Here is a 13,342-nt window from a genome sequence, read left to right on the forward strand (position 1 = left end):
TTAGCATTTGTAAAGATTTGGCCTGAGGGGAAACTGAACTGAAACAGGTCATCAGAGAACTTGTAGATCTGTCCCAGGCCACGTTATTCAAGATTAATCATTTATGTTGAAGTCAGCCATTCTATTTGAGATTTGGAACACTGGCTCTGTTCCGACCCAGACAGACTCCAAAAGGCTCCATTTGTGAGTGGAGGAGTTTGTCATGAGTCCTTTTCGCAGTAAATACCTAACCAGACACCCATTCTCTCAGGTGGTAGGTCAACACCGAAATGGAGACTGGAGACAAAAACAAGTTAAATTGGAACGTTCAAAAACAAACCGGTCCATTTCAGGCCTCCACCACCCCCTCCTTTCCTCCCCTGTACGCTGCTGACCCCAGACCCACTCCACTCCTCAAACACCACTGACCAATTTCTCAAACACCTCCCCTCCACTTGCCCCCAATCTGAATATCCATCGCTAATCATATTTCAAAATAAATCTTTGATATTGTATTGATTTGTAACTAGTATAGCATATTAGCCCTCTCTCTACAATAGTCCATTATGCTAGTCTGATCAACCATTAAGAACACAACCTGCACACGATGATAGCGGTTCGCTGGGGGGCACAAGAACACTGAATCTCAAGGTCTTTAGGTAGGAGCACCAAGGCCCTGCGTCAAACCTCCCGACATCATCAACAAAGCGTCTCTCCGGCACCTCAGCAGGCTTGTGTTCCCGTAAGGCGAGTCAGACGAGCGCTGCCCAAACGGTCAGGTCTGACGACGCCAGCTCCTTAAAAGCATGACACCTACCCTCCATGTGCCTCATTCTGCATCCAGCTGTAAATACCACAACACCCAGCTTAACATCTCTACCAGTTAATATAATAACCTGCGCTTAAAAACAGCAAGGCACAGGACACAAACATGCATAGGGTCAAGTAGTTTTATTTGATTGAAGCAAAACCACAGCAAGGCAGACAAGCCACAGGCTGACAGGTGAGCCAGGAATGACAAATGGGAGGTCTGGATTGGTCAGTAACGATGTCACACAGGTTACGTTATTCATCACACAAAATTGACAACCAGCAGTGAATTCAATCAAGATGTTTTGACACTTGATCTACACAGCTCTTATCAAATGATTAGCCTCAGTTGGAGTTGTAAATCAAATTGTAATGTGATCAGTAACCGGTATCCCATAATGGTGTCTGTTTACAGAGCCTGGAATGGTCACAGTGAATGAGGAATGATACAAATCAATGTTGGAAAGAGGAGCAAACACACTGTGATAAAGGAATGTGTCTACAATATCAAAAAAATCCAAGATGTGTTGATATGATAAAGAACATAAGTAACACAGATCAGCTCTAACTGCAGAACTTTGCGTGGACGGCAAACGGGTTTTACCCAACAACAAAAAAAACAAAATTACATAAGACCCATTTAGAACTACAACACATACAGTATTTATGGGTGATGAGTCAGCAACAATCCAATCAAACACGAGTTTACAAAAGAAGGAATGGGTTCGGGCAGGAAAACGAGAACTAAAAAGGTAAACCAGCGGAAGAACCGTTCTATGGTTCCGGGGGTTTAGCTAAGGTGCGTTAGGAGAGTACACAGTTAGCTCTAAAGCTCCGTCTAGACACAGCACTACTGGTCCCTCGTTCCAACTCTGACATCTCACTGAAAACACTGCTGGGGTGCACTCAAACCCTCTCTCGTTGGTCAAGTTAATAGGTGCAAGCGTAAGAGGAAACATTTCACTCTGGAGGTCCGAGGCGCGGGTGGCTAGGCGGATGGAGAACGGCAGGGTGTCCCGACAGCAGACAAGAGGGGTCGAGAGAGAGAGAGAGGCGTAGACGTGGTGCGCGCTTCCTCAGTTGGCGAAGGTCTGGCGCACGGCAGCGACGATGTGCTTGGCGCTGATGCCGTACAGATCCAGCAGCTCCTGGGGCTTGCCGCTCTGGGGGACGCGGGTCACCGCCAGACGGGTCACCACGATGCCCGGCTCCTCCCCCACGGCGGACAGCACCGCCTCGCCCAGACCACCTGGAGAAACCGGGAGGAGAAGAGAGGGAGACTGTTTCACCGTCCTGACGGAACACTTTCATCCATCATCCACCAACTGTGCCGTCCTCAGACGGGGAGTGCTTTTGGCTTGATGCACACACAAGAAAACAGACTCTCTCCCATTTCCTGTCGCACGAAACACCCACCCTCCTTGTAGTGGTCCTCGACGGTGATGATCCTTCCCCCGGTGGCTCGGGCGCTGGACACGATGGTGGCGGCGTCCAGGGGCTTGATGGTGAACGGGTCGATCACGCGGATGTTGACGCCTGGAAGAGGGACGACAGGGATGGTCACAGCTTCCATCTCCTGAGCTCGCCCAGTCACTGTTTCTCAAATTGATCTCGTTTCGAAAATGACTAAATGGCATTGAGATTAACAGGTTACGGGGAAATCCACACACACACACGTCTCTCAAATGCAGACGGTGGCAGTTATTTTGCTGCATTTTAGAAACATCTTTTGTGTCCATTCCTCTACAGGGCCACTAGGGGGCAGGGCTTACCCTCGCTGGCGAGCTCATCTGCAGCAGTGAGGGCTTCGTGCAAAGTCACTCCTGCTCCAATCACAGTCACTTTGTCACTGTCAGACTGGCGCACCACCTGGACACACACACGTTGGCAAGACGTTGCAAAACAAGAAGAACTAGTGTCGGCTCCATTGTGTCTGAACAGTGGATGGTGTCTCAAACTAATGCATCATTCAGTCCCCTCGTCTGAAACAGGTGAAAAACGAGTCTGAGCTTGGCAGTGCCAGGATTGTACTTGATACCATTTGTGACATTCACAGAGAGAAATCAAACAGGTAAAATTGGGTTTCCTGCAGAGGAATTGCTTTTGTCGACACCAAGTCAGTTGGGCTGGGAAACTCTACCTTGGCTTGGCCCAGCTCAAACTTCTCCTCTGGGGGGTAGAGGACCTTGGATTCTGGTCTGCTGGTGCGGATGAAACAGATACCCTGGAACCAGACACACACACAAAGATGAGAACAGAACATGCAGCCAGACTGGAATGCAACACCCCCCCCCCCCCCCACACACACACACACACAGAGTGCTGACCTTGGTGTTGGCAGCCAGCTCAACAGCCCTCTCAGTAGAGACAGCATCACTGGGGTAGAACACGGTGCATGTTGGGACAGCGCGGAACATAGCCAGGTCCTCCAGGGCCATCTGGGAGGGGCCATCCTCACCTGGGGGGGAGACGCAATATTACACGTCTATACACACCATGACGAGGGCACACACACACACCTCACCCAAAGAAATAAAAACACACAAACAAGCACACACACACAGCTCACCGATGGAGACGCCACAGTGGGAGCCCACCAGGTTGACGTTGGACTGGGAGATGGCGGCCATGCGGATCTGGTCGTAGGCGCGGGAGAAGAAGGCGGCGAACGTGCTGGCGAAGGCCACCGTGCGGTCGCGGGTCGCACAGCCGATCGCCACGCTGACCTAGGCGGCAAAAAGGCACGAAATCTGCGTGTGTGGTTATGTCCGAAAATTATGCGGGCTTGACAACACTGGTAATGGGATAACTAGCTGGATCCACTTGAGGGGACATAATCCCATGTGGATTATAATCTAAGAAATAGGACTACAGATTATGCAACCATCGCAACTAGAGTGTCAGACTGAACCCAAGGTGTGGGGGCGGGGGGGGGAATGTTGGAACCTTCAGAACTTCAGTCAAAAATGATTCAAAGTAGCAGGAAGTGACTCATCCAAGGCCACTCAAATTTAGAGCCCATTACTCCTTTCGATCCCAAATTCTCATTTAGCATCTCGGTAGATTTGACATTTCCCCAAATTAAAACTCTTCAACTTGTCTCTGTGTCTAGTCAGTGCAAAAGACAGAGAATAAATGTAACTCAGGGCTCCAAATATGGGTACTCATGTAAACTGCTTTGCGGTTGGGATTATGGGTCAGTAAATGAATAGCTACAGATTAAGACTACTTTGGCACAGATTAGGCCCAGTGTGAGGAGTGCGTGCTGTGTGACGGACCGAACGAAGAGGTCAACCAGCATCTTTAATAAACTGACCCTTGATGTCCTGTCAGAAAGATAAGACCACACCGCCAAACCCTTGGAGACTTCCACAAACAGCACATCCACCCCCACAAACTCCTGAACACCTTCTGAACCCTCACCATGTTCTGCTCGGCGATGAAGCACTCGATGTAGCGGTCGGGGTGGGCCTTCCTGAAGACGTCAGAGAAGGTGGAGTTCTTGGTGTCTCCGTCCAGCCCCACCACCCGGGGGCTGGCCTGGCCCATCTTGGCGAGGGCTGTGCCGTACGCGCGGCGTGTCGCCATCTAGGGGACGGGAGGAGAGAGCGCGTGCACGAGTTCAGATGTGTGCAAAACTATTCAGAACTAGCCGGGTTATCCCACATTTTGTAAACAATGTTGGAGACGGTGACGACAAAGTGAATACAGCGGTATTTACAGAGTTGCTGCCCTCTGTAAAAAAAACCTCTAACAACCTCGAGAGGTTGTTAACACATGTAGGTAAACCTCAGCACATGGCGGTTATCTAATCTGGAGGGGTAGGAGAGCTCTCTGCTGACCCAGCACACACTCTCAGCTCAGAGTTCAGTGAAGTCTGACCCTGTGGATAAATGATTGACTTTTAGAGAGGCTCTCCTGGGCATGAGGAAACCACACACTGGTTACTTTCAGGGCTGAGGCAATGACTTATCTCAACTACATCCGACCTACAACTTATGTTTAGCTATTTGAAAAAAGCTAAATGAAAGTTCAGAATGGCTCACGTCATAAACGTAGACCGCAAGTACGGTAGGTGTACACTAATTGTGTTGGTACAAGTTATATGTTCATTATCAAACATTTGAGGAGATACCAATCTGGAACAACCAGAAGGTAACCGGCCTCCCTTTTCAGAAATAGCAGGGGTTTCATTTAATTTAATTAGAAAGGTGCTTATTCACATTTGGGCTTTCAGGTGAGGAGAGAAAAAAAAGGTGTTAAAACACAAAGTAAAACAAAAAAAAGACAAAACTTCAAATCATCATTGAGGAGTGCCAAGTCTTTTGTTACCTTGTCTCCCAGGTTGTATGCGGGGGGAGCGGGCAGGCGGATGGGGGTGAGGTCGGCGGGGGGCGTGTCCTCCTTGGGCACCTCTGGGGAGAGATGCTTGTCGGGAGCCTGGATCTGGGCCTTTAGGTCTGCCAGCAGCTGGTCCACGCGGTCCTTGGGGATGGGCTTGCCGTGCCAGTTGTCCATGTCCTCGATGTCTGGAGACCGACGGGTGTGCATACCTTCAGAGCCTGTAGCACTACACTGCTAATGTGCTCTACACCCTCTAATCAGACTCAAGGAACACAAACTCTAGATCTCTCTTTTTTTTATTATTCACATATATATCTCACCATGTCCTATCCATGTGCAAACAATGAATATTAAGCAGCAATATTATGTCTTCATTCCCGCAAGTGAAAGCGGCTATACAAGTGCCCCTTGGCCGCCCCTCCTCACCTTTGAGACCCTTGCCCTTGAAGGTCTTGGCAACGATGCAGGTGGGTTTGCCCTTGACCTGCTGGGCCTGCCACAGGGCCTTGCACAGCTCCTCCACGTCATGCCCGTCCACCACGTACGTGTTCCACCTACACACACACACACACACACGGAAGCCATCTTAACATATACCCCTCAAAAAAGAAGACCGATCCAAGTGCGTCGCTGGGGCGAGGAAGCTCAGAGCGGCTTTTACCCGAAGGACTCGCAGCGCTTGCGGTACACCTCCATGTCGTGCTTCAGGGGCGCCGCCTCGCTCTGGCCCAGACGGTTCACGTCCAGGATGGCCACCAGGTTGTCCAGCTGGTAGAGGGAGGCGAAGGCCATGGCCTCCCACACGGAGCCCTCGGAGCACTCGCCATCACCCAGCATGCAGTACACACGGTAGCTGCACACACACACACACACGTTATTGCAGTTCATATATTGAAGTAGCCATTGTAGCACAAAGTGAGCATCCTGTTAAAAGCCTGCTGTATCTCATACCGGTATGATATGAGACACAGCTAATTGGAGATCTGAGGAAGTCCAAGGCAATAGCGTTTGAAACTAAATGACAAGATCTGGTGGTGTTACACAAGTTTGGGTACTTCCTCAGTTTCAAAACTTAGTTCCCATCTCTGTTGTAAAGCATCTAAATGTTTGGGGCAAAGACTTCCACTTCTGTCATTTGTCCAAACAGATATTAATGGGAGTAGGAGATCCCTAGATAGGCCAATTTGGTTAATAAGTGTCATAACTAACTTTAGAACCGAACTCATTTCAAGATGCATTTCATATGGAACATTGGACTTCTGCAGGGAAGTCTGGAACATACAGGACAGTGGGCCCTGAGGACCAGGGGTTAAAGACCCTGCTGACACTGGTGAAGAGGACTCGTAGATGTTGAGTATGTGTGTGTGTTGGTCCTTACCTGGACTTGTCAAAGTGTTTCCCGGTGTAGGCCATGCCACAAGCTGCCCCCAGACCCTGCCCCAGGGAGCCGGTGGCCACGTCAACAAACGCCAGTTTCTGAAAGCACAACAGCTAGGAGTTGAGCGGCTACAGCAGAGCAGGGTGGTCCCCTGGAGCGGGTGACAAACTAGGGTTGCATTCCGAGGCCTGTGTGGGGAGGGGGTCGCTTACAGGAGTAGGGTGACCCTCCAGCTCACAGTCGATCTTGCGCAGGTTGAGCAGCTCACACTCCTTCACGTAGCCCGCCTCCGCCCAGGCGGCGTACAGGATTGGTGCAGCGTGACCCTGCGAGAGCGAGGCAACCAATCAGATATGGATTCCTTTAAAAAAAAGCATACGGTCAGGTTTACACACAGTCTCCTGTGTGTAAACTGGGTCTCACCTTGGACATGACGAAGCGGTCGTTGCACTGGTTGCGGGGGTCGTTGGGTTTGTAGCGCATGGTGTGAAAGAACAGCACGGACATGAGCTCTGCTGCGCTGCAACAGGAGGTGGGGTGACTGGGGGAGCGAAAACAAATGCACACACAGTAAAGAGGTCTGTTAGTGACAGGTCACAACAGGCAACTGTTAATGAGGGACATCCACACACACATGCATGTTACTGTTGTGTAAAGAGCAGTATAGCTGAAATCAACACGGTGACCGACTTTCAGCAAAATATGAAACTAAAACTGAATGTGTGTGTGTGTGTGTGTGTGTATACAGGCTCCATCTGGAAATTCTTAACCAGTGTTATTCTGCATCATCATGCACCCATGTCCTCCCTCTACCCTCTTTAAAGCATTTCCCCCAGATTGGCACGACTGTTTGTGAAACTGTTAGTTGCAGACTGGCGGTCAGGGTAATGTAGTTGGTAACAGGGTTTGGTAATAACCTGTATGGCTTAGCCAATATCAGGCCAAGTTCCCTATATGGGTTAATGTGAAAATGTCACCGCTGTATTGGGACATCTTGTCAAACATTATCTTGGTCAAACAGGTTGCTGCATTCCACAATAAAAACGTTTTTTTTTTTTAAACACTTGCATCACAAATGTCATTCTCCATTTACCCCTTTGTTCTTTGGCCAAGGAACTAAGCTGAAATGTAAAACAGTTTATTTCGTATTAAATCAGGACAACAAATTATTGTAAATCAATCTTTATGCTTCTAAACATAGGCAAATTATTGAGGCCTAATTCTAAGAACTGTTCTAGTCTTGCAACTATAGTCTATCCCCACACAAGGGCCCATCCATTAAACGGGATGGGTCGTCGTCCAGTACTCCAACAACATGAGTGGATCAATCTAAGACTGTTCCTGTTCAAAGACATACTGTCCATCTATTCTCGTTTAAAGGAAGTGAATGAAACCAGTTTGTCCACATACATCCCTCTTTTCATGACCTCTGAAGCAATATGCAACAATAGGTGGTGATAGGAAAAACGATCCCTGGAATATGTCATCAGAAATTTACTGAGCTAAAACTATCACATTGCACAGTTTAACTACTTTAATTCAGTTATTATCTGCTACCCCTTCTAAAGCATGTTTTATCGTATTGTGACAAACAAATACTGTCATAGGAATTTTTGGCGATATCACCCACAAATAGTTGCATGTACAGGTAACCATTACAGTAGGTGTGGGAGGGTAAGAGTCCTCTATTCATTCATTCTTCTCAAACAAGGAAATAAACGCACTGGAAATTGTGTCAGTTGAATCCAGTCTTCCTGATGGTGCAACCCAAGTTACTGTTAGAGTGAACAGTGCCACACAAAGAATATCTGTTTAGGAACAATTGCTTTTGTACACTGGGATCGTCCGCCATGCTTTCGACTTGTCAAATTGGGAAAGATTCCAAAATCTATGGAGAACACTGGATGACGGAAACGTCACGATAAAAAGTATTGTAAGCAAACAAAGAGGCTAGTAGTAAATATAATATAACTAGCTCTACTGTAGTTAGCCAATTCGCAAGATTGATTTACTACATTACAGCGCAAAAAAAAACTTGGATGGTCAGAAGGGCAATTAAAAACGCATGCTAGATGCTGATTGAATAAGTGTCTCTGCATAATTGTCTTTAAATCAAAGCGTAAAGCAGACCACGAGATCAGCTCAACTTCCATGTGACATGGATGCGGACAAGATATAGCAATGGTGTTAGCTAGCTAGATCACACGTCCAAGACCATTCAAACGACAATGTGGCTATGCTAGCTATTCGATTATTGCAACTGCTAGCTACTTGGTTTGCCAGCTAAATTAAATGCTTTGACGCCAAAGTGCTACTCTGTCGTTTGAAAACGTCAACATTTACGGAAGATATTGTAAAACGTAAACTAACAGTTCGCCAGGTAATAATATAAAAACACCGGGATATCTGCGTGAAGTCTGCAGATAATAATCCGCACATGAAGCATGGCCACGCAGGTGAACAGTGCTGCATGGACAGTTCAGCGGCGTTAGGCCAAAAGAGGAAACACTAACAACCCATCGGTTTATATAAAGTCTAATAACTTTTTTGAACTTACCCGGAATTTGAGGCGCATGTTGCTTTGATGGAATTAATCCTCAGCTTGTTGGCAATGTCCTTCAGGCCCTGGAGAGTCTTTTCGTCTGGTTTGTGGTAGCTTGCCATGTTTGAGATACTGGAGCGTGGAGCTTGCTTGGCAAATAACTAAAACAACTTCAAAAACGAGTAAGTTTACGAGTGTCGTTTCGAATGAAGTGTATTATCACCCTTGCAATGCCGCAAGTGTTCAAGGCACGCAGAAACGAGGAGGAAAGAGGGCGAGAATTGGCTTTATGTGCACTGTAACAACCACGCCCACCTAATCCAATCATTGGAGGAAACGTATTCGCGCAATGTGCAGAAAGTATTCTGAAGAAGTGGCCAGTCAGTGATCTAGTCAGAGCCTGCTTATTAAACATTCTCTGATCTAGTATCAGTTTCTTTATAATTCGGGTCTGAATTTGGAGCAGAAAACTGATTCTGCATCTGTAGAGCTAAAACTACCGAGAAAACCACCTGACCGTCCAGTTCATTGTCACTGTTAGCACAGGAGTGTACAGTATGGGGAAATACAGACGATTAGGACATTAGACAACAATGAGGAAACATGACAGTAAAAAATAAAATAAAATCTATGTATCATTTGAAAGTTCTTTACTATACAAGTTTACCACCTTCCATACTACTTGATATTTACAGGGGCTCATATTTATTATTTCGAAGATAAATAATAAAGGCTGTTAAATTTAGTCTATACTCATTGCTCATTCTGAGATGTTACATTAAGAAAGACATACATAAAGCCACCCGAATATATGTGCTGGTCCTTTAAGTCAGTCTGCCAAATTCTATTGGAGGACTCCAACACGGAAGTGGCAGAATGATTTTGCTCTCTCATTCTTACTTTTTTTTTTTTTTTTGCTCTCTCATTCTTACTCAGGGTAAAATAAGATAGCAGTGACGCACGGTTTGAAAACTCTTTATATACTATATAATTTTAAAATCTCTTGCATAGATATTAAAATAGTGTAGGATATTGCCAAATACATTTTAATGTTTACATTACAATATTTTATTGGTTAAACTTAGTATACCATTATGATTCACAAAAATTGTGGAAGAACAACTAAAAATACTGTCCAAGCCTTTTCCAAGGTTTGACATACAATGCAGCCTCTTTGACACTGGTATTGTCAGCGCTCTCATCCCCACCCCTGCTGGGTGCTGTTTCAGTCACTGCTTCAGTGCCTTTGTTCAGCTTCCAGATGTCATCATTTGTCCTCCTGCTCTGCTGCCCCCTCATTTTCAAACTCCTAAAGAGACAAACACAGGGTTCACATCTGAGCAACCTTGAACGAATACAGTCCCTTTGATCAAAGAATGTAGTACCATTTTTTCTTCTTCTAGTATAGCAAGATAAGACAGGCTTAAAACTTTTCAGACAGTACATTTCACAGACAGAGGCAAATGAAGCACACACTAACAAAATCATACATGGATTGAACAGTTGTTGTTCACCTTTACCTACAGTACAAGATACACTAAGTGTCTTTCCCTCACCCCAAAGCTCTCCATGGCCTCAGCTTTCTCCTCGGGGGAGATTGGCTCCTTGTCCAGCCGTTCCAGGAGTGGCAGGTGTGTGACCACATACACGCGGTAGTCTTCCTTCTCCGACAGAGGGTTCTCTGCCAGCACCAGGGCTCGCAGTGTCTTTGACACAGCCGACAGGCTGCGCAGGGCGCGCTGGTTAAACACTAGGTTACCTCTGAGGACAAGAGGTGAGAGAGGTGACATAGAATGATCTTTGTATTAGAATGCATGCCATTTGACTTTGAGTCCTCTTCAATTGAAGGGTTTGTTTGCCTGATGTTGTTGTGTTGTTGTTAAGCTTTTCTGTTAGATACACATGGGGATCTACCTGACATTGAGGTACTGTAGGGACTTCATGTTGGGGCTAATGCCATCCAGTGTCTCCAGTTGGTTGTCTCGGAGGTGCAAGGTGGTGAGGCGCTCCAGTTTGTCTAACCCCTCCAAATGCTTGATGCTGTTCTGGGCCTGCAGAGACAGAGTTAGTGGTTAGTCTTTTTTTGTTTTACGGTTATAGTAAGGGGTACCATCTTTGAACCAACATAATAAAGTTAGAATTGTTTAGAATTCCTTGGGAAATCCTTGGGTTCTGAGTTTGTCTTAGAGGTCAAATACTTTTACCAGGTATAATCGTTGCAGGTTAGGGAGGTAGATGCCGTCTGTTGTCTCCAGGCAGTTTCCTCTCAGCTCCAGAGTGACTAGGTTAGTGAGTCGATTGAACTGCAGCCCAGAAACACTCTGGATACCATTACCTACCAGATAGAACCACACATATTTCAAACGTTAGCTACTCTTCAATTATAGCCCTATAACATGACCAGCACTCTCCAACTATAATAAGATTCACAGACAAGAAACTGACCAGTAAGGTTGAGGCTTTCTAGGGCAGGGCACCCCAGACCCTCCAGGTCTGTCAGCTTGTTTAGAGCAAGGCTCAGCCACTGCAAAAAGGTCAGCTGACCCAGGGGCTGACCTTTCAACCGTGTCACCATATTCTTATCAACCTAAAGATGTGACACAGATAAATCCGTTATCTGTTAGCTATTACAGTATCTCTTTTAGATTGCTGCAAAGTGCCTCATTGTCCTATCGCGGGAAATGCTAACAATGCTTGGTTGGTATACTTGCATTCAGCCAGAGTAGATGGGTTAGTGCTGAAAGGGGAGACAGGTCAGACATGTGGTTGGAGGAAATGTCCAAGAAACGCAGATGTACAAAACTACTGATGAGAGATATGTCTGTCAACTGCCTGTGGAGAGACATGGAAAGAGTATAGAGAAACAGACAAGAGGGGCAAGGGGAGGAGAGTGGATGAAAAGAGTGGGTTAGGGAAGAGAAAACGAGAGGTAGACAGTCACAGTCAGAAAGAAAAACATGTTTCATTCTGACCGCTTCTTATTTTTGAATGTTATGTCCACCTGTCTTTTAAATCCATCTTGACAAAGGCGTGAGCCAGGCCGTTTGCTGTGCGGCACAGCAAGGACAGGCTCTGATGAACCGTTTCTTGGGTCAAATGGCATGGCTCTATCTGGAGGGAGACATACACCCAACTCATTAGAACTACGCTGAGAGCAGTGGCGCTGGCAATTACTCAAAATGTTAACTATACCAGTATTTAGTCTCTGCACATCAGATGATTTGTAACATTAATTGAACAATAAGAAATAAGAAAGTATATCAATACTGACATCGTTTTCACTAATAAGATAGTGGATGTTGGGCTGCATAATGTCTGTTTTATATAGGGTCAGTGCATTTCTAGGCAATCGCAAACCTTTAACAGACAACAATCAGAATATCAGATATATATCAATATACAGTGAGTGCACCTGCTTTTCATGTTGAGGTGCACTCTCATCCTCTTGGTGTCCCTCTTCAGTTGGCCCCTCCTCGCCCTCGGAAAGAGCCAGCTCGTCCTCCTCCATCTCTGCTGACATTGTACGGCCTTATCTTGGTTTGCTACTTGTTGAAAGTTAGATTGTCTTAGAATTTAAATGGATAACATTATAACAATTAGCATTTAATTGAAGACCATCAGTTATAAACTACAGTTTCATACTGTAAATGAGCTTACTACTGTGGCTACAGTACAGTAGCTAGTTTTGGCTAGGTTATCTAGACTACATACTGTTACTACAGTACTACTGTACAGTGTACTAGCTGGACGATATGTGTCCTTTTACGCGAGTCTAGCCAGCCTACTTTTGTTGATATACTTTAGGCCACTCCTAACAGCTTTGATCCAGCAGCCAAATACAAAGGTAACGTTATCGTTTTAGTATCTAGCTACATGAAACTTCGCTTACCAGCCAGCTAATATTTCGCACTTAGATTTACAGTGAGTTAGGTAGCTAGCTACTGTATCTAGCTCCTACAGGTTAGCTAAGGCTCCAGTGTCTGTTGTCGTTGCCATGGAAACGGGAATTGCCCTAAACTTCGCATCATCAGTCAGGTTGCTAGCGCTAACTCTAGCTAGCACAACCAGGACAAGCCAGCTGGAGCACTAGAATATATTTTTTATGGAATAGTGTATACAGTAGAAGAACTGATCCCAAGGTCGTCAAGTTCTATCAAAAGCTTGGAGTGAGATTCCACCCCACCCGTCAATGCGTGAGGCTTGAGAACCCTGTGATCTTGCGGCACTCCATCCTGCAAAGCGTAGTTCTGTTTTCTGCCTTCAAAATTGCAGTAACCGAACAGCACACA

At 46.2% G+C, this 13,342-nt stretch overlaps 2 protein-coding genes across 2 annotated transcripts; both read right to left on the minus strand.

Moving 5' to 3' along the window:
- Positions 1 to 913: 913 nt before the first annotated feature.
- On the minus strand, positions 914 to 9,343 carry tktb (transketolase b). The gene is made up of 14 exons (XM_062458472.1): positions 9,069 to 9,343; positions 6,935 to 7,052; positions 6,724 to 6,837; positions 6,512 to 6,609; positions 5,795 to 5,986; positions 5,560 to 5,687; positions 5,122 to 5,318; positions 4,213 to 4,377; positions 3,359 to 3,515; positions 3,117 to 3,247; positions 2,930 to 3,013; positions 2,562 to 2,658; positions 2,206 to 2,325; positions 914 to 2,038 (listed from the first exon to the last, which is right to left on the minus strand). Exons 1-14 carry the CDS (start codon positions 9,173 to 9,175, stop codon positions 1,866 to 1,868), a joined length of 1,881 nt encoding a protein of 626 aa, XP_062314456.1. The 5' UTR covers positions 9,176 to 9,343; the 3' UTR covers positions 914 to 1,865.
- A 704-nt stretch (positions 9,344 to 10,047) lies between these two features.
- On the minus strand, positions 10,048 to 13,035 carry lrrc23 (leucine rich repeat containing 23). The gene is made up of 9 exons (XM_062458092.1): positions 12,943 to 13,035; positions 12,466 to 12,595; positions 12,055 to 12,164; positions 11,765 to 11,885; positions 11,499 to 11,640; positions 11,258 to 11,388; positions 10,968 to 11,104; positions 10,610 to 10,814; positions 10,048 to 10,362 (listed from the first exon to the last, which is right to left on the minus strand). Exons 2-9 carry the CDS (start codon positions 12,571 to 12,573, stop codon positions 10,321 to 10,323), a joined length of 996 nt encoding a protein of 331 aa, XP_062314076.1. The 5' UTR covers positions 12,574 to 12,595; positions 12,943 to 13,035; the 3' UTR covers positions 10,048 to 10,320.
- Positions 13,036 to 13,342: the final 307 nt, after the last annotated feature.

Source organism: Osmerus eperlanus, chromosome 4, assembly GCF_963692335.1.
Source record: "Osmerus eperlanus chromosome 4, fOsmEpe2.1, whole genome shotgun sequence".
Classification (NCBI taxonomy): Eukaryota; Metazoa; Chordata; class Actinopteri; order Osmeriformes; family Osmeridae; genus Osmerus; species Osmerus eperlanus.